The sequence below is a fragment of the Astyanax mexicanus genome, chromosome 1 (genome assembly GCF_023375975.1).
Source record: "Astyanax mexicanus isolate ESR-SI-001 chromosome 1, AstMex3_surface, whole genome shotgun sequence".
Classification (NCBI taxonomy): Eukaryota; Metazoa; Chordata; class Actinopteri; order Characiformes; family Acestrorhamphidae; genus Astyanax; species Astyanax mexicanus.
In genome coordinates, this window is record NC_064408.1 from 127,854,622 (window position 1) to 127,882,517 (window position 27,896).

General features: G+C 37.8%; 1 protein-coding gene and 1 long non-coding RNA gene across 2 annotated transcripts in view; both read right to left on the bottom strand.

Moving 5' to 3' along the window:
• Positions 1-27,896, bottom strand: part of LOC111196385 (NACHT, LRR and PYD domains-containing protein 12) — a 411,983-nt gene that overhangs the window by 353,141 nt on the left and 30,946 nt on the right. Inside the window, exon 3 of the mRNA XM_049468901.1 lies at positions 2,785-2,892. Coding sequence (XP_049324858.1) covers positions 2,785-2,892 — 108 coding nt within the window. The remainder of the gene's footprint in view (positions 1-2,784; positions 2,893-27,896) is intronic.
• LOC111188394 (uncharacterized) lies at positions 19,452-20,714 on the bottom strand. Its single transcript, XR_007428114.1, has 3 exons — positions 20,258-20,714; positions 20,070-20,150; positions 19,452-19,980 (listed from the first exon to the last, which is right to left on the bottom strand). It is a non-coding gene; the product is annotated as an uncharacterized LOC111188394 (long non-coding RNA).

Sequence of the window (27,896 nt, forward strand, 5' to 3'; positions counted from 1 at the left end):
AGTCTATATCATGTTAATTGATGAAATCAGTTAATTCCGTTTTACACAATAGAGCTCTCAGGATTAGAGACACATTTTATTATTGAAGATTGTCAGCATTGCTGAAAGAAATGTTTTTTTTATTTAAAAACATTGTAAGTAAGATATAGGCCTACTATAATCAGTTTTGGACTGGATTTTTTGTTTTATTGTTAATGTCTGCACTGATATTTTAAAGACTGTACGATCATGAAAATATGAAAAGTGTATGAACCCTGTAACCGCCTCAGACAGCCTGTCCAAAGCTGTGCACCTCAGTTTAGCAGTGCAGATATTTCCAGTTAAAGCTGAATTCATGCTTTTAATCACAAAAAAACGCTCTTATTTACCTTTTAAAAGGCCATTTAAATGCTTAATTATGGTTGTTTTGCTGTTTTCCTCTGGTTTTGAGTGATCAGCTGACTCTAAAGCGCTGACTCAGCTCTCGGTCGGTCCGGGTCTCTGTGGTGAGACAGCGTGCGGGTGGGGGCGGGGCTTTTAGAAAACTGAAAAAATGGACTGTAACATTTTTCCAATATCGTGCAGCCCTAGCCCCGTCTCAACTTCATTGGAACGTGTTGCAGCATCAAATTCAAAATGAGTGAATATTTGCAAAAAACAATAAAGTTTATCAGTCTGAACATTGTCTTTTTAGTGTATTCAGTTAAATATAGGTTGAAAAGGATTTTCAAATAATTGAATTCTGTTTATATTTACATTTTACACAAAATCAAAGCATAAATTGATTGGAATTGGGGTTGTAAGAAAAAGTATACAAAGCAGAAAACAATATAGATATAAAGTAATTTAGTGTATTTAAAAAACTAAACACCAATCTCAGAACACAGATCACCTTACTGTCTCTATAGACCGTTTCAATGAGGAAAACAATAATAAAGCTCCTGCACATGTCTGTTCCTTCCACACTTCCGGTGGCGCTATTTTCAACTATACAGCTGTCAGAATGAGAGCGCATATCTCACAAATCTCCCAAAAACAGAGCAAACATACGATCAGAAATTAGTAAAAAGTGATCAGACCTCTTTTCCTGATCCTTTTGATAAGGATTTAAGAGGGAAGTTTTTTCCTCTGATTTAAAACGCTTGATAGAGGTGATCTACCCAGATCTGATCACTACCTTGTTGAAACGGAGGCAGTGAAAGAGCATTTAATTAATTTCTCAGTGTAAAAGTTGTGAATATTTGTTCCTGTAGTAGAGAAGCATCACTATGGTGAGGTTGTAGCGAGTCAAACGATATCCAGCACGAACTCTGCATGACTTATAGATCAGAAGGAGGGAGGAGTTGTGAGCGGACGCTGCAACTGCAGTCAGGTCAGCAGAGTGAAAAACCAAAGCAGGCGTGTTTACTATGGAGGACCAAAAATGACATAAGCATAAATAAAAAAATGTTGAAATAAATAAATTAATAAATAGTTAAATAAATACATGAATAAATAAATAAATGTTGACATAAATAAATGCACATATAAATGAATAAATACATTTATAAATAAGAACTGTATTTATTAATTAATTTATTTACCTATACAATTATTTGTGCATGTATTTATTTATGTTATTATTTACTTATGTAATTTTTGGTCCTCCATAGTTTACTTGTTTAAAGAACAATTTGACCTGATTTTCAGTGTTTGTGACTCTCAGATTAGGTGAAGTTTGAATTCATGTTAAATTAAAAAGTTACGTCCACTGTTTTAAACGCTGTTTACCGCTGAACGGAAGTGTTCTAGGAACAGCGACGTCACTTCCTGTGCTCGTGAATATTCCTCTGAAACGGTCTATAAACAGATATATGTGTAATTCCCCCCCCTGTAGCTGATCCTGTAGTTTAGAGCAGCGATTAAATAAATACATTGTTTTTTTTTAAGCGTAAAATAATTAACGCTCCTCTGATTTTGTTCTCGTATTTTATATTGGAAAAAAGAGACAGAGAGACGCGTGCAGCATTCTTGCTGCCATGGTAACCACCATTCGTTTGCCGGTGTTGTGCCGTATTTAGTACCCCCCTCTCGAGAGCGCGCACTCACCTTTCTCTTGACTTTAACTTTACTTAGAAATACGTGGAAAAATGGAAATACCCAAGATGCTGTTCATGGTGGGGGTGGGGATTTCTTCACAGCTGTTGGAACATGCCCAACTGTCTCACTGACTTCCACAAAATACAGGTTAGATAAAAGCCTCTTGTTTTGTAGTTTTATTTAATTTATTGTATTTCCCTTTATACCTGCAGTCAGCACGGTCCTTCTCAGTTTCTCACTAATGTTCTCTGAATACAGAGATATGCTGACAAGTAAAATAGCAAATGTTTTGGGCTTATTCTGATATTTAATTTTACTGTAGTAACTTTTATACATGTAGTTGCTTTTAAATTCACTTTGCATGCATATGTATGTGTAAATGTGTTTTTGAGGGTATTTTTCAAAAATAAATTTGTTTGGTTTATATTCTATAAAAAGTGGGTTGTGATTTAATGACCATGAGAAAATTTGAATCTCTGAGGCTTTGATGTTTCACTCACTGTGGGTCAGAGGTCACAGCTTCACCGCTGAACATTGGAGGAGGATCCATGGACGCGTCACTCTTCAGAGACACTCCACTGGGTTCTGGAGAAGCTCCTCTCTGGGTTTCAGTTCTGTTAACATTAAACACAGTGAAACTCCAACACACAGCACATCTTTAATAAAGATCAGGAACTGAAGAGCTTCACTCTCAGAACAGAACAGTAGTTTAGTGCAGTGATGTACCGAGACCCAGAGCTTCCTCCTCCACTGCTGAACATTGGAGGAGGATCCATGGACCGATCACTCTTCATAGACACTCCACTGGGGGCTGGAGATGCTCCTCTCTTCTTCCTGTAAACAGATCTTCATGATGATCCATGATGAGAGTAAAGTGTGGAGTAAACTCATTCACAGGTTCCACACTAACTTTTTCATAACTGTTCCAGAAGCTTCCCAAAGCTTTCTGAAAATCCCTCGTCCAATAAGCACACATCATTTTATTCTTTATCAAAACTGCTGCACAAATCTGTAACTTCATAAAGTCATCCGCCATCATGTCTGCATTATATTGAGGATGTGTTTTATATGTATTTATGACCAGCCATCCCATTAATTCAAATTAATACAGTATTATTACTTAAAACAATAATAATGAATAATATTACAGGTGCTCTTCAAGATTTCAGTGGTTTTATTTGGTAATGCTTAGATTTGTTTTATTTCTGGTCTGTTTACAACCAAATGTTTTCAACAAATTCCTGCAGTAATATCATTTTAAATGAAACATGATTAATAATATAATATGGAAAGTTGTTTCCTCTGATTTTCTTCTTTAATAAGACTTTAAATTGTGATCTATACATGATTTAAATACACAGAACCGAGGTTCTCCTCTCCAGAACTACAACCCCCAGCATGCACCTGACAACATCACGTGTTCAGAACTAGCCAATCGCTGCACTTTCTCACGCTCCTCATCTCCGGAATTTTAGAACTGAGTTCAGCTGTTAGTAATTTGTATGTGTATATAAACCCATTTGTTGGTATTATTTTTCTTTAAGTATTTCACTGTTTATCCAGCGACAGACTGAGCGTTTTCTTTCTGATTGTATTTCTGTAAATGTATCTTTTTTTCTCGTGTTGAACTTCGTCTCTTTTGCTCTGTTTTTACTGTGTTTTCTGGTGGTTTGGACTGTATTTCTGGATCAGGATTTCTCTTTTATTAGAGTTTATGTCTCTGATGTATGGGTTTATTCTTACTCTGGTTTTGAACACTGCTTGTATTACGACTACACGTTTTTTCCTTTAGTATTAAAGCCTCATCTACTTTTTACCACACTGATCTGAGTTCAGTCTGTAGAGTTACAAAAACTCTTGTGTTTATTTTCCATGTTCAGTTTCTCTGCAGTAAAAGCGAGCGCAGCTTTCTCCTCCAGCTCCGCTGTGCACACGGCTACCGTAATACACGGTTTATACTCTCACTAAAACTTTCACACAGATTCATCTTTCTTTTCTCCAGCAAATATGTTACTTTTATATTGCTTACATCTGTTCACATGCTTGACATATTTTTATTTTATATATATCGTTATTAAGATCACTATCATTATAATTATTTTACACAAGCCTGATTTTCTGGTGATCCCCCCTACGTGCAGATTATTAAATTAGTTCATTTTAATGAATTCACCTGAATTACTTATATTTATATAATTATTTACCATATACTTTTTTATAAAGAATGAACTGATCAGTAGGGACTGAAAGTTCTGATTAAACTAAATATTAATTATATTTATAATAACTGAGCTAAAGATAACTGATGGAGAGGAATATTATTTGAACTATGGATTTCTGTATTAATCTGCAGGTGAGAGATTTTGTTTTTGCTAGTTTGTTAAATGATTTTCTATGTTTAAAAGCAGCACAGGGTTCTGACTCTGGTTCAGGAGAACCTCGGTTCTGTGTATTTAAATCAGTAAAATTTGTGGAACACAGGTCCAGGATCAGAGCTGCAACCATTAAAATATAAAAACTACTTTACTAATAAAATCTATCAGTTAATTTACTCACTTTAGGACAGAGGCTCCTCCTCCACTGCTGGAGTTCTGAGGATCCATCATTTACTCTTCTTCATTCACACACAGCTGGAACCCCTGAGAACAGATCAGCCATTACAATAAAACCACTATTCTTACAATAATAACATTATAATCAGAACTGCATTAAACAATTCCTGATAAACAAACAAAACCAACAAAAACAGGGAACATTTCATAACAGTGTGATTTAACCTCATTACAGATTAACTTAGATTACAGACATTTACTGATTTATAATTATTATAATTTAATTATCACTAGTTATATAAAATAATAAAAACATTATTTAAGTAAAATATAAAACAGCAGGATTAAAAACTCTAACACTAATTATTTATATTAATAATTATTAAAATATTACTATTAATAGTATTAAATAAATGTTATTTAAGTATAATATAAAACAGCAGTATTAAAAACACTAACACTAATTATTTATATTAATAATTATTAAAATATTACTATTAATAGTATTAAATAAATGTTATTTAAGTATAATATAAAACAGCAGGATTAAAAACTCTAACACACCACGTGATTTTGAGCTCCTGCTGGTTGAACAGCGCTACTGCATATAAACACGCCTTTATAGCAGCTCCGTGTTTTTATCTCCCCAACAGATCAAAGCCCACATTAAGCAGTAATGCGCTTTAAACAGCATAAACTACACTGTGATCAATAAATATCGATCTATATCTGCGCATTTCTCTTCAGTTTACAGCATTATTGATCTGTTACAGCTGATTGTTCTCCAGCCGGTCTGATCTAGACCAGGTCCAGGTCTGATCCAGGCCCGGTTCAGATCTCCATGCTGATCCTGGTTCTTCCAGTGGAATCGGACACTGAGCTGAGCTTAAAGAACCGGTTCTGGATCTGAGGAACCTTTAGAACCGGTTCTGACTTTAAGCTACACGGTTCTGTTCTACATTCTCTTCAGTTCTGAACTTACCGAGTGAATCCGGACTTCTGTTCTCTTCTAATGGAGGAAACTGAACTTACTTTCACTTTCTCCTTCTATGCGTCACATCCCGCCTACTCTCTCTCTCTCTCTCTCTCTCTCTCTCTCTCTCTATTCTCTCTCTCTCTCACTCTCTCTCACAATTCTAAAACATTATACACTCGTACAAACGTTTCGCATTATTTAAAATGCACGTCATATGCATAAAAATGATTATCTATTAATCTCCTTATGTGTTAAAACATTTATTCATGTAAAATGTGCTGTTAAACCTGGCTTTCAATGAATGAGGTAAGCCCTCTGCTCCGAACACAAGAAGCTGGCTCTGAATCTGCTGATTTCTTTTAACCAATAAGCAGTGTTCCCTCAAAAAACGAAACAAATGGAGGGAAACTGTACTACATAAATACTAAACCCCTCTCAAAACCATTAGTCCACCATGGATACTGGAGAGTTTGTCTTGCTGGCTGTTGGAGCACTTTACCTCCTGGAGAAAGCGCAGTCACCGCTCTGCGTGGATCCATCAGACCCTGCTGTCCCGCACACAGCATGGAGAATTCCTTCGCCCTGTGCAGGAGCTGAGGCTGGATGATGACAGGTTCCAGCGGTACTTCAGACTGGACAGGAACCAGTTTCATTCCCTTCTTGCTAAAGTGGGTCCCCGAATTAGCCGAATGGACACAAATTACCGCAAGGCTATTTGTGCATCCCAACGCTTGGCTGTTTGCTTAAGGTAAGTGCAACTTATTTAATATAATATATTATAATATATACAAAATTAATAAACTTAATAATATAGGTAACACTTTATAATAAGGGTACATGTCATGACATTAATTCAGGCATTCATTAAGGATGAAGTCATGAGGAATTATACAGGAACAAATGAATGGGTTATGTATTAATAACTGTAAGGTTAAATTAGTCACCATTAACTAATGTCTGTATGAATTAATAAAGATAAATGGAATGAAGGCTTTATTCAGTACATGAATATACCAGGAATTAATGTGTTAATTAAGCCCATCCTGGGTGGGCTTAATGTGGGTTTTTTTTTAGCACCACCCAGTCATATTTTTAAGAATGTTAACATTTTTAATCATTAATATAAGAAAATATATTTATAAGAACATAAACTTACATGTTTTAAGCTGTTGTTGAGTATACAATATACACCCACCTGCATGTCCATCCTGTCTTCTTTTCCAGAATGCTAGCTATCTATATCTATTACTACAGTACACATACTTACAGGTGAATGCAGCACAAAAATGTGGTGGTCATTTCAATATCATTGCTTGGCAGAATTTAATACTGTTTTAATACCGCCTTAAGTAGCTTGTTGCTTTTTTGACACAACAGATCACATAACAATAAACATTAAAACAGTATTAAATTTTGCCAAGCAATGATATTGAAGTGACCACTACATTTTTGTGCGGCATTGAATAAAGCCTTCATTCCATTCATCTTCATTCATTCATACAGACATTAGTTAATGGTGATTAATTTAACCTTACAGTTATTAGTACATAACTCATGTGTTTGTTCCTGTATAATTCCTCATGACTTCATCCTTAATGAATGCCTGAATTAATGTCATGACATTATATATTATATATAACTGTTTGAATAACAGTTTTAATATGCATTTAAACCATGCATTTTAACATTAATATTTTTACAGATTTCTTGCAACTGGAGACTCTTTTCGCACAATAGCTTACAGCTATCGTATTGGATTCAGTACTGTGGCCTGCATAGTTGCGGATGTGTCCAGGGCTATTTGGGCCTCTTTGGTGGAGGAGTACATGCCAGTTCCCACCACTGATGACTGGAGAGCTATTGCAGCAGACTTCCTCCATCGTTGGAACTTTCCAAACTGTGTGGGATCCATTGATGGAAAGCATGTGGTGATCCAGGCTCCTGATAATTCCGGGTCCTTTTTCCACAACTATAAGGGGACCTTTTCTATCGTCCTCTTGGCAGCTGTGGATGCCAAGTACTGCTTCCGGATTGTGGATGTTGGCGGCTATGGAGGAACCAGGGATGGAGGGATTCTGGACAATTCACCCTTTGGTCATGCTCTCAAAGATGGAACCCTTGGCCTTCCAGAAGATGCTGTGCTGACAGGAGCTGAGCACCTGGGACCTCAGCCACATGTGTTTGTTGGTGATGAGGCCTTTCCTTCTGCGGAGAGATCTAATGCAGCCCTTCCCAGGTTCCAACCTCTCTAGTAGGCAGAGAATCTTCAATTACAGGCTTTCGCGAGCGAGGCTGATTGTTGAGAACACCTTTGGTATCCTCACATCACAATGGCGCATGTACCGCCGGGTCATTGGTATCAGCCCTGCCAACGTGGAAGCTTGTGTGAAGGCCACCTGTGTCCTTCATAACTTCATAAGGAGCACGACAAGGACGAGGAGGGAGCCTATGTCACGGAGTGGTGAGGGCAATGTTGCTGTCCTTCAAGATGCAACAAGATTGGGGAGCAACAACTCAACCCGGGAGGCAGTTCGTGTTAGGGAGACATATGCATCTTACTTCTCAACTGAGGGTGCAGTTCCCTGGCAACCTGCAGTTTGAACCAACAGACACAAAGGCTCTTTTAAGAGCCACAAACCACTCCAAAAGAGCAATAATTCCATTTACACACAGTAATAAGCATTAGTTCCTCCAAGTTCACTTAATAAAACTACACTGCAATATAAAGTATGTGTCATTGTATTATTGTCACCTCCAGTTGTAATTTAAAACATAATTTTATAACAAGAATATCTGAAATCACAGAGATTCATTTAAGTAACTTAGTTTATTAGTGTAGTAACAATTAGTATAGTATTAGTATGGTATAGTAACAATAACTTTGATTATTAACACAAATGTTGACAGTAATAAATTAACTAATTACATTGAATGAACAAAAAACGAATTAATAACAAAAACAAAGACTTTTCCCTTGAAAAGTCCTTACATTTTTATATCAAAACTATATTAACTATATACAGTCATGTGAAAAAGTTTGTGCACCCCTATTAATCTTCATCATTTTTAGTTGTAAATATTTGGGTGTTTGGAACAGCCATTCCAGTTTGATATATCTAATAACTGATGCACACAGTAATATTTCAGGATTGACATTAGGTTTATTGTACTAACAGAAAATGTGCAATATGCATTAAACCAAAATTTGACCGGTGCAAAAGTATGGGCACCCTTATCATTTTATTGATTTGAATACTCCTATCTACTTTTTACTGACTTACTGAAGCACAAAATCAGTTTGTTAACCTCATTGAGCTTTGAACTTCATAGCCAGGTGTATCCAATCATGAGAAAAGGTATTTAAGGTGGCCAATTGCAAGTTGTTCTCCTATTTGAATCTCCTCTGAAGAGTGGCATCATGGGCTCAACAAAACAACTCTCAAATGATCTAAAAACAAAGATTGTTCAACATAGTTGTTCAGGGGAAGGATACAAAAAGTTGTCTCAGAGATTTAACCTGTCAGTTTCCACTGTGAGGAACATAATAAGGAAATGGCTCTGGTCACTAGGTAGGACACTCAGCAATATTCGCCCGCCCAATCCGGACACGTGAGACTGGCAGATGCATACTGGGAATTGTATTGCTGAAGCTGAGTCTTTCCATTGGGTTGAATGGTAAATGGACTACAGAACATGTTTAACCCTCCTGACCCCTTTAAAAGTTTGAAGACCTATGGAAAATAGATAAAAGTGTTTTTTTTTTTTGTATAAACCTTATTCTGCCTGCCTTAATTAGTGTAAGCAACATATAACCCCCTGCAATAAACAAAAACTAAAACAAAATTAAATTGTTATGTTTTAATGTTATGTAAAACTGTTATTTCTAATATGTTGGTCTTTCAAAAGTAGTAAAGTAGTGAAACATAAAAAAATAACATTTTTTAATAATTGTTATTTTGGATAATTATTATTTTGGATAATTATTATTTTGGATATTAATAGGATAATTAAACATGCACCGGATCAAATTGACCCAGGAACACCATTGCTGTTCCTGACAAATGAACATAACAGGAGGGTTAAGGCATGAAGCCACAGGAAAGTAAAGGACAAAATGCCGAATAATGAATGTGACCAATTTACAGATTCAAAAAGAAGCGACTATTTCATAAAATCAGTCTAACAGATCCACAGACATAAACAGATTCAAACTGTTCAGCTCTTTGTGAAGTCAGTTCCAAATCGGAACCACTAATAATAGATACTGAGTTTATAGCACTTACAGAATTCTTTTTGGTAGATGCTACAGCAGACACTAAAATTTAAGGTATTGCCTAAAATACAACACAACCACAGCATAAACAGCTCAGCCAATAATCTTACATAGGGCAACACTCCACACACTGAACACACACACACACACACACACACACACCACACACACATACCTGGAATACCATAGAATCAACTTGCAACACCTCTGAAACCATCTAGGATATGATAATTTAAATTAGAGATTAAGATTTAACATTTTAATTCTGACAGAACGATTTGGACAGAACAGAGCATTTGGACTTGTTTTTTTACACTTCAGGGTCTAATGTTTTTACTTCTGTAACCTGTTGTCCCTTAGCTATTACTGACAGGTCCACTGGCAGCCTTTTGATTAGCTCATCAGCCTCTTCAGGTAAGAGCCCTGGGGGTACACTCAGCTCCTCCAGATCTCTTGTTAGGAGCACATTGCCATCATCAGACTCTGCCACTCCAACAACAGTGATTACTCTTCTTTCCTGTTTCTCTTCAGTTTCCTGTAGTAAAAAGTTTGAACATTAAAAATGGCGGGTATGTACTGGACACACATACACATACAGTAAAAGACACATTTTTCAGTCCACAGTTATACCTTCCCTCATCCACAGTTATACCTTCCCTCATCCACAGTTATACCTTCCCTCATCCACAATTATACCTTCCCTCATCCACAATTATACCTTCCCTCATCCACAATTATACCTTCCCTCATCCACAATTATACCTTCCCTCATCCACAGTTATACCTTCCCTCATCCACAGTTATCCCTTCCTAAACACAGGTAAACCTGTTTTAACAGTCTAAAAGGAAACCTGTATTAATGTGTAAAGTACACAAACAGAGCATATTAGCAATTAGCAAGAGGAGTACCTTCAAAAAGGAAACTTGAAGACCAAAATGGGAAGTTATCGATTTAGTGTGAGAAATTTATGTTACTCACCGAAACACTTGTGTAGGTGGTTGAATTGAAGTTCTTGCCAAAGGCTTTCTTTTTCCCCACTTTTACATGAGTAATAAGGACAGTTTGCCCAATCACCAGTGGCACAGTCGCTGCCTCCCTCCAGAGGGATACTGTGGCGGTGTCACCATTTTCCTCAAGGACAATATCCCTCACAGGGATGCAGCCATCTATTTGGACCTGCCGGGGAGTAGTCAGCTAAATAGGAAAAAAGGGTGGGTAAAGTAAGAACAGAGTACAGATAAAAAGATATTTATACAGTATGTTTTCTCCTGAAAGGCTTTGTCAGTGTATTGATCATTTTTGTTTTTTTTTTCCTAGAACATAATTCTGATCTGAAATGCATTTCAATATATTTTCTCATACATCTGTGTTTATATTCAATATAAATGTATAATTTTTTCATCTTTTTTCACAGTAAAAGTGAGTTTACATTAGGGAGCATGAGCAAACTAATAAACCAGGTAAAATCATGATACTTGCCGAAACAATTTTTCCTGATACGGTTAAGTATCCTTCTTTTTGGTACAGTCCCGGGTCTTTCAGGTCCCCTTTTTCAGAGGACGGCATGACGCTTTCTCTTGCGAGGCGAATTTAATGTTCTTGCACCGTCAATGGGGTTATTCGGAACACCCCTGCCCCATATCCAATGAACAATTTGGGGTAGGGGTGGTCCTGCTTTACTGTAGCGTTCTTTATAATGTACGTCTCCCCCTCCTTAAATTTAGAAATTTGGTCCTCTTTAAGAGGAACCAAAAAAACTGCTGTTCCATCAGTAACAGAACACATAGACTTTTTTTCTGTATGTGTTATTTTTGCTGTGTCTTCAGCAAATTCAAATTGAGTGGCACGCTCTGATGTTCTAATTGAGATACATTGGACTTTCATCATTGAACAGGATGGGTAGGGTTGGAATTTTTTGTGCATTCTGTGGAAACAAAAAACATGAATTATCAATTAATGTAAATACGTTTTGTTTATATAAACAATATATACATGGTACATACACTGTGTGTGTGTCTGTGTGTGTATATAGATAGATAGATAGATAGATAGATTTATATTTTGAAAGTGATAAGTTATAGAATGTTTTAAAAGAAGATATTTGTTTAATTGAACAAATTGTAAAATAATAAAATTATGTACATATCCAACTCAATGCTTTCTGTTAAAAAACATGTGTATATATATAGATATATATATAGAGAGAGAGAGAGAGAGAGAGAGGTTTTTTTAAAGGATTGTTTTAACAGAAACCGTTATGAGTTGAATATGTACATATATATTTTTTTAAATAAACCGAATGTCTTCTTTTAAAATATTTGATAACTTATCACTTGTTGCAAGTGTAGCGGACTTCAGATCGTCGCCACATAGAAGACACACACACACAGGGACTGGAGGTCTGAAGATTTATTTTCTGCACAAAATATAGCATGGGGCACAGTTAGCACATGCAGCAAGCAGCAGCTCTCTCATCAGCCCCCGTTCAAGCATCCACTATGCTTCTCCTCATAACAATTATATATATAAAATCACATAAGCATATATATATATATATATTCAAGACAAAAAAATGCAAAATAGTTCAATAAAAAAAATTATAATAATATGACTAACACTGGGGTGTAATACTACATTGAACAGCACAGAGCAAAGATGCAGGACAGAGAACTTTGGAGTAATACTATGTGATCCAGCACAGAGCTAGGATGCAGAACAGACAAGCTTGATTTTTTTTTTTTTTTTTTTGTCTCTAAACCTTATATATAGGATAAAAATATGTATATAGTATTTATAAAAATAAATATAATATTAATATAAAATAGCTACTGTAAAAGGCTAAACATCTGATCGTATAGTGGCTTATTATAATATTTTAGAACCAACAAGACCTCAAAATATTCAGTAGAACTCATTAAATTGCACAAAACATGAACATACCTGCACAAAATATAGCATGGGGCACAGTTAGCACATGCAGCAAGCAGCAGCTCTCTCATCAGCCCCTACATACACATAGTGGGGAAAAAGGCTGAACTAAACTTCTCTAAAGTCACCAAAACTCGGTTTTCACACGTTTATATCAGCTCAGATTTCTTACACACAGTCCTAAGCACTTGCTTTATAGTACAGGTTTATAATTATTTCATTTTAGAGATTCATTAAAACTATGGGATCAGAGCCACAGAAACACGTCTTACCCGTTCAAGCATCCACTATGCTTCTGCTAAAAATAGCGCGAAAGCTCTCATGTGCTTGCTGCAGGTGCAGCGCTAATTAGGGCCCCAGCTACAACAAGGTAAGGAGGAACCAAAATTATCTACTAATAAACAAACATACAACATATAAAACCTGTTTTTACCGCAATTTTGCTTCAGATAATTAGTTTCAGTTTAGTTCAAAAGGTTTTAGTGGAGTTCACATTAAAAAATATATATATTTTAATAAAAAAAAATACAAATAAAATAATTTATCAGTTACACAAGTTCAAGAACATAATTATAATTGCTTTTAGAAAATGTCCAAAGGGAGGAAACTCTACACTGTGCTGCAGCTAAAAAAAACATACTAATACATGGTGGATCAATTATTATGATTTTTTTTATATAGTTTTGTTTGTATAAACAATATATACATAGTACATACATTGTGTGTGTGTGTGTGTGTGTGTGTGTGTGTGTGTGTGTGTGTGTGTGTGTGTGTATATATATAGAATGTTTCAAAAGAAAACATTCGGTTTATTTACAAAAAAATGTACATATCCAACTCAATGGTTTCTGTTACAATATATATATATATATATAGACAGAGAGTGAGATAGAGAGAGAGTACCATTATAAGTTGAATATATACATATTTTTTAAATAATATTCTATAACTTATCCCTTGTTGCAAAATATAATATTAGGATAAGTACTGACTACCATACAAGTTCAAGAACATAATTATAATTGCTTTTAGACCGTGTCCAAAGGGAGAAAACGCTACACTGTGCTGCAGATTCTCATTATTAGCTTTAAACTAAAATGAAAATCGTACTAATATGTGGTGGATTACAGGAAAAAGACATTTAGCTAGCTTTATTCATCCCATTCATTTTGGACTCGCTGGCTCCATCTAGTGGCGGGCCTAATTTTATGCAGCGTCACAGATGAGCATGGGCAGGCCCAAGCTAGGTAGCGACAGCGACTGGATTGGCTTTCCTCTGACCAATCACAGCATTTTACAGACCCAGCCTGATCTATTTATAGCAACAGTGCTAGAAAATGGAGTCTTGTCAGAAATGTTCTGGTTAGCACAGATGCTAATAAGAAAAAAACTGACTAGTTTTTTAAGCTAAAGCTGTTAAAACATTCAGTGTAAAGGACTTCATTTATTCAACATTACTGGCTAACACAACAATAATTCTAGTAAAATTAGTAGTAGGAAAATGGATGTGATAATGTTAAACTGACCCTTTTTTGGTATGACTTTTAAGTTGTTTGCCCGTGAGGTAAATTCATGGATCAATGTTAGCAACTAAGCTAATGGTCAGGGGACAAGTCCCACATTTATTACAATAATAAGTTAGTAAAGCATTTATTTTTTATTATTTTATTTTACTTTATTATTATTATTATATATATTTTATTATATATATTTTTTATTTTACTCATAGATTTATTACAATATTTAGTTAGTAAAGCTATGTCTTCAAAAACAAAAATCACTATTTTTATACACAAATTGTCCTGTTGTATTGCTGTATTTATTAAGGCATTAGCTAACTATTTTAATATGGTTTAACAATAAATATTCTATTATATATTTTATTAAAATACTTGAAACAAATAAGCAAAAAGACTGACTTAACTTTTAATTTTCCCCTAAAACTTCCTCATTTAAACCAACACTTCAGTAACCTTCAACACAAATCTGAGCAATTAATGCATTTTCTTTAGTGTATGTCTTGTATGTCTTGGACTTGTTAGAGATGAGAGAACTTGACAGACTGACCCACTGACCCACTAACCAGAGGACTAAATGACTGAGGTAGAATCAGTTCTGCAATTCATAATGTATCTTAAGTGTTAGGGTAAGCACTCTAAACCCTATCCCTAAAACCCTAAGCAACATAAAATAATAAAAAATAAAAGAATAAAGTAAAATAATAAAAAATAAAAGCTTTACTAACTTTATATTGTAATATATATATATATTTATATATATATTAGGGATGGGGGATATGGCCCTACAATAATATCACAATAATTCATGGTATTTTAGCGATAATATTCTTTGAGATATGACAAAATTGAAAAATTAAATTTTATTATTACATACAATATGATGGGGAACACCTTGAGATATTAAAAATACAAGAATTTTATCAGATTTGTAACAGAAGTCAATGATCCAGAATGTCATTACGCTAATAATGCACTCCAAATATCTCCATATATGCAGAATTAAAGTAAAATAAATGCTACTGGACAGACATAATCTGTCTCTAGTAGATATATAATGAGAAAATGAGACCAGTGTGAATTTTCTTTAGCTAAAAACAGCAACAAAAAAAAAAGTAGAACCTTGATGTGATAATTAGGGGTGGGTGATATGGTACGATATTTCAGGGTATAATATTGTTCACGATATTCAAAAATATCCTACCTGTAAAAATAGTTGGTACCACTTTAAAATAAGACTACCTTTATAAAGGGTTTATAACATGTTTACAATGAGTTTATTAATGGTCACTAATAAGGTTGTAAATGCTATACAAATCATTAATAATCAGTTATAACACATGCGTAGAAAGGGCAACATTATAGATGGCTGTGGGTTCACTATTCAGCAAACAACAGGTCATTGTAGCCCTTTCTATATATGTGTTATTAATGATTATCAATGATGTTTAAGACATTTACAACCTAGTCAGTAACCATTAATAAACTAATTGTAAACCATTTATAAACCCTTCATAAAGGTAGTCATATTTTAAAGTGGTACCAAATAGTTTTAGCATTCCAGATATATATATAAAAGGAACAAAAATTAATAAATATATATTAGAAAACAGTAAAAGTACATCAATGAGTCGACACATAGTGTACTAAAATCTCGATAGATCAACACATTCACAACCCAGAGAGAGAGAGAGAGAGAGAGAGAGAGAGAGAGAAAAAGGCAGTTGAGGGAGTGAGGACCCTTCAGACTTCATCCAAGCAGTTATACATTTATGCAAATGACATGTGATTGCTGACGTAATCATATTGATAGATTCTGTCCAGAGTCCAGTTAACAGCTTGTTGTCCAGTTTTAATGACGTGATGAGCTCCAGCCTGTCTGAGCAACAGGTTCTTATCATGGTGTTGTTCAGCACTGTGTCCTTCATGAACACAGCAGACAGTCCTTAAGTGTCCTAAAGTCTGTGAGAAGATGAAACAGAGGAAAAGAGAGGATGGAAAGATCTTCTGGTCTGTGTGCGACTTTACGCCGTGTAGAACAGGCATGCGCTGACTATCTGAGGAGAGGTTCCCAGCACTTCACTCAGATAGCTTGTTGTCTCCTAGTTCATATGCACTGGTCCCAGAACAGCAGAACAGCAGTGAAGCTTCTCTGCCACTCAGGGTCACGTTCTCCTCACAGCTCTCACTGTTGATGAAAACACTCTGACCTTCCTGATTCCTGAAAAAGTACAAACAACCTCCAAAGCCTTTTGTCACTGTGACACAGTTACAAATAGAGCAAAGATCGTAAAGCTAAATTATTAAGTGAACAGTAAAAATAATAACTGTATATATAAATGTATAAAACAATTAAGAATAAGAGTGTGAAGGTGTGGTTATCTCCAATCACACCCTTAAATATATATATTTATATAACCCACATATCACACCACATACCCCACCATTTAAACCCCACATACATGCCACACTACGTCACACACACACTACACCCCACACACATACCACACCACCCACACTAGCAACTGTCTGTGAAAACCTTAGCAACCAGTTTAGATAGCAACTGCCTAGAAAACACTTAACAACTTTTCAACGATATTAGCGTACTTTTCCAAGCCAACTTAAAGTTGGTTCAGGAACTTTGCCTTTTCTAGTTCTGGTTTTATTCTTGTTAATATTAGTTTAGGTCATATGTTCCATTCAGGTGCAGTTTTCAGCTCTGCTCTCTTCCTACAGAATAACTTAGTAAACCTTATTGCTATTCTGAGGTGAATCCTTGTTCCTATTATCCACATACTTCTTCATTATACTTATTTAATGCCTTATTTACCTTGTTATGAATATCCTGTCAATAATTGTGTGTTATTTTTGTGTTTCTTAATATTTGTGACAAACACGGGAGATCCCTGACCTCATGCAACCCTATGACCCATGGGATTCAAACAAGACTGTGTTTTTTACCACCTCTGATAATTAATTAACACAATTCATTGTCTTAGTTGACCAATTAATGAACTGAACACAATAGGGTTAATTTCCCCCTACAAAATACAGGTTAAAAAAGAATAATGACTTTGCTCCAGTTCCTGAAGTAAATCTTGCAGGTGGTTCATTAAGGTCACCTCCAGGTGTTCCTTATTTGACCCCTCCTCGCTGAACTCTGCCCGGCAAACTGACATGACAAAGTCTGCATCAGCCTGACACAATAAATCAGATGAATTAGTAAAACAAAAAATGTAGAGACTTGTTTTTCTACATGACTTTTTCCTGAATATACCTTATATTATATATAATATATATATATATATATAATTATATATACACCTTATATTAATATATAAGTTAAGAGTTAACCAATAGTAAAAACAATATTTGAACACATCTGTTGGTACCAGGCAGTACCAACATTTAGTGGTTCAATGAGTAAAATGTGCCAATTTAGAATAAAAAAAAACATGGACTTACAATCATTTCTACCCCAGGGGTGAAAAGTGGCTGGCAGATATCAGGGTATTTGGCCATTAGATCAGAAAGCCCATACAGCTGCAAACCATTCCTTACCTGCTGCAGTATTGGGAACAGCTTCAGGGTTGCTTCATGGAGAATAACAGCACTGTTTTGAAGCAAAACACAAAAATCACTAAAGTAATGAAATCTAGATATTTCCTGAAAGAAGCAATAAATGTAAAACCTTAACAAGTATTCAGAAACTATGCAACAAAAAATGATGTAGTGTAAAATGTGTGTGTGTGTGTGGGGGGGGGAGTAAATAGTCAATCAGTTACTTTAAATTCAAATACTGACTTTAAATTGACAATTATAGATAAAATACACGGATTGCTTTGCAAGACTGCTACTGAATCTTCCATTTTTTTTTATCCGATTTTCGATTTAAATCTATTTTTTCCCCTACTAAAAATAAAATAAAGATGATTCAAAAAATGGTTAAAAACGAAATACATATAGTCTGTAGAAAATCACTCTGATGGTCTTACCTTGGAAATAAGCTCAATATGTTGGTCATCTCCCAGAGCAGTTTTGTCCAGGTCTTCAAATTTCAAAGATCCACTGCACAGAAACTTGTAGCACCAAACCGCTAAAAAATTTGGAGCCGGTCCACCTTGCGCCAGGCTGACAGCCATTATTTCTCCTATAGTCCTATAAAAAAGAAGAAGAAGACCAGGAACATTTAAACAATGACATCCTAGTGCTGTGTAGAATATATAAAATAAAAAATGTGTCTCCAAAACTATAATTGAAAAAAGAAAAAATTAATGTTAATGTAATTAATTTAATTGGGTTTCAAACAATTATGGAGCATTTTATTGGCCCATTTACCATGACACCCAATGTAAAAGGCAACTGCTAATTTTAAAGATGGACATACATTTTTACAGCAATGATAATACAGTATGCATGAGTGTACAACACATACTTAAAGTGGTCTAAATCGGAGATTGAATACTTCGGCCTCTTGCCATGTCTGTCACCCTCGAAAAAGCGCTTTTCAATGCCTTCCATCATTCCTTCAACCAAAGAATACAGAGAATAATTACACATGATTACACATTCATTAAATCATCTATGTAACCTTTGCTCACCTGACAGAAGCTCTTTGCGGAGCGCCCCTGTGTCTATCCCAGCCTCACCTAAAAAGACAACTTTCAGTTGTTTCGCTGGATTTGACTTTTTTTGTCTTTGCCATTGAGAAAGGACTCTCTCCAACATATTATGCCGGGACACTGTGATGTCAAATGAGTAGCCATCTGTTGTGGACACTGCAGCTGTAATGGCCTGAAGAACACCTTCAAGACTAACACACACACACACACACACACACACACACACACACAAATACCATACCAATCTACCAATCATAAAAAAATAATCATGTTATGTAGTACAGATTAAAAAATTACAAATATACCTCTCACTTTCACTGTTACACTGTGATTCCCCTTCAGTGATAAGATGTGTGTCCTCCACCCTGTTACGTACATAATAGATAACCACTGGTTAGCTTTATTTAAATTATCACATCCCTGTGTTGTGTAGAAAATATATTATAAAAAATTTGTATCTTAAGAACTGAAATTTGTGTCCTTGACCCTGTTGTTTTATACATTTGTAGAATTATTAAATCATCAACTAGAACCCTGAAAGGCCTGTGTAATCACAGTTTGGCAACATACCTGATTTAACACATGCTTTTAATTTCCAGAATTAGTGAACCACCAAACTGTAATGATTCTGATCCTCCAGGACCAGAGGCAAACAAATATTGCTATACTTAGACATTAAGAACTGGATAGTTCCTTACAAATATATAAACATAAAAAAAATACTTAAAGGGATTTTCTTTTTTAAAGATTTATACATTAAACAAACATTTTTAATTTGTCACCTTTCACCACACAAGCTAGCATGGACTTCCAAATAATCCAATGGGAAAATCATGAGGCACACTGGACATGAGCCCTGAATAGAAGATATCAATATTACCTCCAGTGAAAAACAAGAAATGTACTACTTAAAATAGAATGAGTGTAATATCTATTAAGTAAGACCAATTGTAGGAATTGCATAAATGCCATTACCTTAGACATAGATGTACTGTTACTATTGGCTGCCACAGAAGAGTTCACTCCAGATAATTCAGACATATCACAGGAAGGCTAAAATGAACATACAGTAAAGAAAAATAATTAAAAATAGATCACAGTGGTAAGTAGAGTATTAATAGCATTACTGAATTTATTCTTACCTTTCTGGATGTACTTGTACCAGTGGTTTCCACAGAGTTCACAGAGGAGAACTCCCCAACAATAGACACATCAGGGGAAGACTAAAAGGAACAGACAATACAAGTAAATATTTGTCAAAACAATAACATTGTGTCTAAAATAATTAACAAAAAAAATATTATTTATTGAACAAAGGCATTGCTCTTACACAACAATCATCGTAGAGAGAGTCGTACTCTGTGGATGACCTGCCAATGCAACATGATTTAACATGAACAGCCAAAATTTGCAAAGGCATAGACAACCCGCAGGCTTGGCAAGTTGCCTTTGGCATCTTCTGGAATTCATGTGCATCAACAGGAAGAGGCAATGTGTCTAGTTCCTCCTGGAGTGGAACTATGTACAAAGTGTTTTACCCCCTCCACTCACAGATCTTAAATACTGAGTATTATATCCCTCAGCTTCTGGGGGGACGACTGTAAGTTTTCTTTGTCCAGATCCACCTATGAGGAGCAATTAAGAATAATTAAAAGATTGGAAATAAAAAGTAATAAGAAACCCCTGACCTTCTAACCTGTTTAAAGTCTACATTACCAAGAGCCTTGTGCAGAAGCCATCCTCCTGATAATTTGGAAAGTTTGGGGTAATGATGAGTAAGAGCTTTTGAAAACTGCATGAAAGAGAAAACATAATTTTTTTATAAGGGTGACATTCCAATAATGACAAGCAATAACATTTATTTAAAATTTTAAAATTGCATTCATATGAGACCTTTTTAGTTGTCACATCTGGTACTGTTAGCTCCTCTGTCCCTTCCACACCAAGCTCTAACGGAGGTTCTCAGGTCAACAACTACACTACCCAGAATGCACCACCCGCTGACATCACGCACTCACCTGATCACGTGACACCTCACCTGCTTCCTGCAGGAAGTCCCGAATACTGATTACTGGCACTATAAAGATGCACTCCACACAAACACCCACGCCGCGTATTGTAGGTTCTCCTCATTACAAAGCGTTACTATATCTCTTGTCTCAGTTTATCTTGTGTATGACCTTGCTTTTGTTTTCTCGACGCCGATTATTGCCTTTGCCTCTGATACTGGATTGCTTGTGTATTACCTGGACTGTGTTTTCACTACTGCCTCTTGGATTACCTCTGACATTGGATCTCTCGTGTATGAACTCTGGACTGTCTCTCGTTTATGGTATGGTTTTGTCTTCATTGCTCTGTTTACTGGTGATCACCCATTTTTCTGTATCGACTACGATTACATCTGTTTATTTTTATAATAAACTTAATATATTTTTATCTGTATCTGCACGTGTCTGCAATTCTGTGCTCATCATGACAGAATACGGGGCCGTACAAGATCAGATAGCGGATACTGAGGCTATTAAATCTGGTTTAGCCAACCAGGGGAGGCTACTCGGTCAGCACCAGCAAACGCTCGCTGGTGTGACCCAAGCTGTTTCAGAGCTAGCCCGCCAGCAAACCACGCAGCAGCAACAACTTTCTGAGCTGCTAGCTCACCTCAGAGGCTTAACTGAGCCTAGCCCTAGCCCTTTTGCCGCCCCCAGTATGCCCAACTCTAAATCCTCTGTGCCTGGTTTTTCTGTGTCTAAACCGGAGATTTTTGATGGGGATCCGGAAAAATGCAGCGGTTTCCTTTTGCAATGCTCCGTGTTTTTCAGTAATTCACCGCCCACAACCGATAATGCTAAGATCGGTTTTATTATCTCCCGGCTTTCTGGTAAGGCACTAGAGTGGGCAACAGCTATTTGGGAGGAAGTTTCTGGGGCTAGTTACACTGACTTTTTGGCCACTTTTCGCTCAGTTTTTGATCATTCGCGTTATGGACAGTCTAATGGAGAACTTTTGCTAGCTCTGAAGCAAGGTCAGAAGCCGGTGGCTTCCTACGCTTTGGAGTTCCGCACTCTCGCAGCTGGTAGTGGTTGGAATAACGCTGCTTTGATAAACGTATTCAGATGCGGACTCAACCCAGATATACAGAGGGAGTTAGCCTGCAGAGATGATTCGCTAACTTTGGACCAGCTCATCTCACTATCTATCCGGTTGGATCAACTTCTCTCGCGCCGCCCCAAGACCAGCCCTCGCGCTCAACACACTCCTGTGACTCTGCCCCGCGCCCCCACACCAGAGAAAGCTGAGCTGTCTGCCCCAGAGCCCATGGACATCCAGAAAACCCAGCTAACTCCAGAGGAGCGACAGCGCCGGATCCGGCTTCGTTTATGCCTTTATTGTGGGGAGGCCGGGCATTTCAAGGCTGAGTGTGGTCTCCTGACCCGACCTGTGAAAGCTCCAGCCCTGGGACAGCGCGTGGAGTTCTAACGTGGTAACGCGCTAACGTGGTACGTAAGCAAAACACATTACCAGTAAATATTGTCTTGCCTGATGGTATGCTCTCTGTCTCAGCGCTTGTAGATTCCGGGTCGGAAGGGAACTTCATCAGTCTGGACCTGGTTAAGGAGCATAACGTACCCACCCGAGAACTTCTGCGTCCCTTATCCATCCATGCTGTGGACGGGAAGACGGTTCGCTCCAAACCAGTTACTCTACAGACACTACCCATCACCCTGCAAGCCAGCGCTCTTCATTTTGAGGAACTTCCACTTTTCGTGCTTCCCTGCACCGAGCATCCTGTTATCCTGGGCATGCCATGGCTGAAAACCCACGATCCCACTGTCTCCTGGCGCGATGGGGATATCACGGTTTGGTCTTCTCACTGTAATGAACATTGTTTAGCCTTGGATAGTCTTATCATTCAGTCAACTTCTGTAGAAAGTCCTGAAGTTTCTGATCCCGTTGTTATTCCCGCTGAATATTCAGATTTTTTAGAGGTGTTTAGCAAGGATAACACTACTAAATTACCTCCGCATCGCTCTTATGATTGTGCTATTGACCTAGTGGAGGGTGCCACCCTACCCAAAGCTAGAGTCTACCCCCTCACTCTCGATGAGGAAAAGGCTATGAACGATTATGTTACCGAAGCGTTAGCTCAGGGTTTCATTCGGCCGTCCCCTGTCGGTTCGGGGTTTTTCTTTGTAAAGAAAAAGGACGGGGGACTGAAACCCTGTATTGATTATAGAGGTTTGAATGCCATAACTAAGAAGTTTGCTTACCCTTTGCCCCTCATTCCTTGTGCTCTCGAGCAACTTCGTAAGGCTTCTTACTTTACCAAGCTCGATCTGCGTAGTGAGTATAATTTGATCCGCATTAGGGAGGGGGACGAGTGGAAAACACCGTTCACTACCACCAATGGCCACTACGAGTATTTGGTTAGGAGCTATGGTCTCGCTAACATCCCCGCAGTATTTCAGTCATTTATGAATGACATATTTAGGGACATGATTGGGAAACACGTCACTCTTTTTATAGATGACATTTTGATTTATTCCCCCGATCTTGAATCGCATGTTCAGCACGTTCGTTCGGTTCTTCAAAGGCTATTGGAGAACAATCTCTATGCTAAAGCCGAGAAATGCGAGTTCCACCTTCAGAGAGTCGCATTTCTCGGCTATGTCATCAGCTCCCAGGGAGTTCTCATGGATGACTCGAAGGTAGACGCCGTAACTAGTTGGCCAGTTCCCCAATCCATCAAAGACCTCCAACGTTTCTTAGGGTGCGCGAATTTTTACAGGCATTTCATACGAAACTTTAGCAGTATAGCTGCCCCACTTACAGCGCTCACTAAGAATGCCACCAAAATTCTTAAGTGGTCCCCTGAAGCTGACCAAGCTTTCCAGAAGTTAAAAGCCACCTTCGTCTTTGCTCCCATTCTCAAACATCCTAATCCTGACCTACCCTTTGTAGTTGAAGTCGATGCTTCTAATACTGGCATAGGAGCAGTTCTCTCCCAACGCAGCGGTTCACCGCCTAAACTACATCCCATAGCCTTTTTCTCACGGAAAATGTCACCAGCGGAGCGTAATTATGGGATAGGGGATAGAGAGCTGCTGGCTGTTAAACTGGCTCTAGAGGAGTGGCGTCACTGGCTGGAAGGTGCTGCACATCCATTCACCGTTCTAACTGATCACAAGAACCTAGAATATCTCCGTACAGCTAAACGCCTAAACCCCCGTCAAGCTCGTTGGTCATTGTTTTTCTCTCGCTTCAATTTTTCTATCTCGTTTCGTCCAGGTAATCGTAATACTAAGGCTGATGCCTTATCCCGTGTTTTTAGTTCTCCAGACGACACATGCCGCGCTTCCGAACCCGAACACATTCTGCCACCCACTGTTAGAGTAGCAGCTATTAGATGGGAACTAGATGATCTCATTCAGCAGAGTCTAACTAACACACAACCTCCGGAGGGTTGCCCTCCTCACAAGATTTATGTACCCGAACAATTTTGTGATCAACTCATTGGCTGGGCACATGCTGCCATTACTTCTGGTCACCCTGGTGTTACACGTACGCTACAACTAATCTCAGCTCGGTATTGGTGGGAAACCATGCGAGCTGACATTCAAGCTTTCGTAGTTTCATGTTCAGTCTGCGCACAATGCAAAACACCCAAAACCCTTCCAGTAGGTAAACTATGTCCTCTGCCTGTTCATGAACGACCATGGTCACATATTGCTGTAGACTTTGTTACAGATTTACCCGAATCTGAAGGTTACACTACTATCCTTACAGTTGTAGACAGATTTTCTAGGGGAGTTAAATTTATCCCTTTTCCTGCACTTCCTACTGCTCTTCAGACAGCTCAAGCTATATACACACACATTTTCAGACATTTTGGGGTCCCCGAGGACATTTTGTCAGATAGAGGTCCTCAATTTACTTCCCGGGTATGGAAATCGTTCTTTGAACACTTAGGTGTACACGTGAGTCTCACTTCTGGGTTTCACCCCACTAGCAACGGTCAATGTGAGAGAGTAAACCAGGAGTTAGGAAAGTTTTTAAGGCTATACTGCTTTAAACATGCTACGGAATGGTCACAGTATTTGATTTGGGCTGAGATAGCTCAAAATTCTCTAATTAACTCCACGTCTGGTCTAACCGTGGTACCACCCCCCAATACCAACCCGGAGACAGGGTGTGGTTGTCGACCCGGGACTTGAGGTTTGAGGGGGCCTGTAGGAAACTGCTGCCTAAGTATAATGGCCCATTTAAGGTTTTGTCTCAGGTTAACGAGGTGACTTATAAGATTGAGTTGCCTGCTCAGTACAGAATGCATAACTCGTTCCATGTCTCTCTGCTCAAGCCTCTTGTCCCAGGTCCGCTTGCTGAGGGTGTTCCTGATGACGTGCCGCCCGCGGCAGTTTAGGGGGAGGATTCGTCTACCTATGCGGTTCGAGAGGTGCTGGATTCACGCAGGCGTGGCGGTGTGCTCCAGTACCTCATAGACTGGGAGGGTTACGGCCCTGAGGAGCGTTGCTGGGTTGCCGCCGGTGACGTGCTGGATCCTGCTCTACTGGCTGAATTTCATGCCCGTCACCCTGGTAAGCCTGCTCCTAGACCCCGTGGGCGTCCCAAGCGCTCACTCTCTTCTTCGGCTCCGGTGCGTCAGGGTTCCCAGTCTCGCAACCCCCGCCTGCCCGGCACCTCTGAGGCTACGCCTGGTCCTCCCGCCGGTACTCCCTGCCCGTCGGGTGGACGTCGTTGTGGTCGTCCCCGTTCCGGCTCCGTTCCGACTCCCTTGGTGGGAGGTACTCTCACATCTGGTACTGTTAGCTCCTCTGTCCCTTCCACACCCAGCTCTAACGGAGGTTCTCAGGTCAACAACTACACTACCCAGAATGCACCACCCGCTGACATCACGCACTCACCTGATCACGTGACACCTCACCTGCTTCCTCCAGGAAGTCCCGAATACTGATTAATGGCACTATAAAGGTGCACGCCACACAAACACCCACGCCGCGTATTGTAGGTTCTCCTCTTTACAAAGCGTTACTTTATCTCTTGTCTCAGTTTATCTTGTGTATGACCTTGCTTTTGTTTTCTCGACGCCGATTATTGCCTTTGCCTCTGATACTGGATTGCTTATGTATTACCTGGACTGTGTTTTCACTACTGCCTCTTGGATTACCTCTGACATTGGATCTCTTGTGTATGAACTCTGGACTGTCTCTCGTTTATGGTATGGTTTTGTCTTCATTGCTCTGTTTACTGGTGATCACCCATTTTTCTGTATCGACTACGATTACATCTGTTTATTTTTATAATAAACTTAATATATTTTTATCAGTATCTGCACGTGTCTGCAATTCTGTGCTCATCATGACATTAGTAGCAGTAGTATAATTTATTTTTTTTTACCTCAGAGTGATCAGCACTTTCTGGGAGCTTGACTGTTTGCCTCTTCATACCCGCTTGGAGAAGTACCAATTCTGCAGATGATGTAGGTGTTTGTTCCATGGTTTTGTCAACAAGGTAAAACTGCAGTGATACGGTCTTGCCACTGGTACTGACCTCCTTGGAGGGAGAAAATCTTTTCTTGCCCCTTAAAACACCTTAAAAACAAATTAGGTTTATGTCATCCCCAAACCCAACAATCAAATGACAGACAATATTTTTTAGATAATGCTTTAAATTAGAGATGGACTGAACGGGCTGAAAGGATGCACTGCTGAGAGTGGTAATTTCTGGTTGGTGGGATTAAATTCTTTATTCCCTTTTCTCCACAAGGCACATTAGCTCCACAAATATGAACTGAAGTAACAGCAAAAACACTCTGTACTGACAGAGCTGAGTAGCAACATATGAAGAACAGCTGAATAGAGTTATTCAGAGTTACATCTAATGGTTGGGCAGGGTTTTGCATTTTCATTTGACAGTGAGGCACACAGTGCTCCTGTAAACCTTAAATTCTGAATCGTACCTGATAAATTGTGAAAATATTGAAATATTGATATTGATTAGCTGATCAATCTTTCCATCTCTACTTTAAATACAGGCTGACAAAATGAATGAATATTTAAAAATACAGATACAATGAAATATGGCAAAGTCAGTGCAGGTACTACAGATTTCTAAATATTTCTTCCCTAAGCATAAATAACCTGATCATTGCTTGCTGCTCTGTTACTGCTGCTGCTGCTGCTGCTGCTGCTGGCCGTTATGTGACTACTTATTAAAGTAATCAGTTGACGTGTCACGTCATCTATTGATCCAGTCTGTTAAAGTATAAAACATTTAAATAGCTATTTTAATTAAGCTCACCACATACACACAAACATGTAGTTATGGCCAGGCCAGAAGCATATAAAAACATAATTAAAAAATGTATTTATTTCATGATTAAATTCAAAATGTGAAACTCATCATAAAGATTCATTACATAAAAACTGATCTAATGAAATATTTATTATGAAAATTATGAATATATTCTAATTTGATTAATATACAAAATCAATTGGAACGTTTGGAAGCGCGGACAGGTACCAAGTGGAGAAATAAATCCACATCTCCATAAAGCTTGTCAGAAGAAGGAAGCATGAAGCACCCTGAAATGTCCTGGTATAGGCTGCACAGACATAGGTCTTGATATAACATGAGACCACCACCAGCAGGGGGTTCTTGCGCTATTTTAAAAGTCAAATGTAATGCTTTTAAAGAACTTTTTAGGACCTCAAAAAATATAATTAATTTTTACACTTTTTTCTTTAAATTGTGTTCCCTTGTGATGCAGAAGAGAGCCAACATAGCATGTAAGTTGCATTACGTTAAACAACACACTGCATTGCATATAGGAAGCAAAAAAGAATAATGAAAGAACACTTTAAGCAGTCTCCATTATACATTATTAATCAACTCAAAATGAAAAGCCTGTCCTAAGCCAATAATTTATTAATTTATTAATTAATTAATAATTT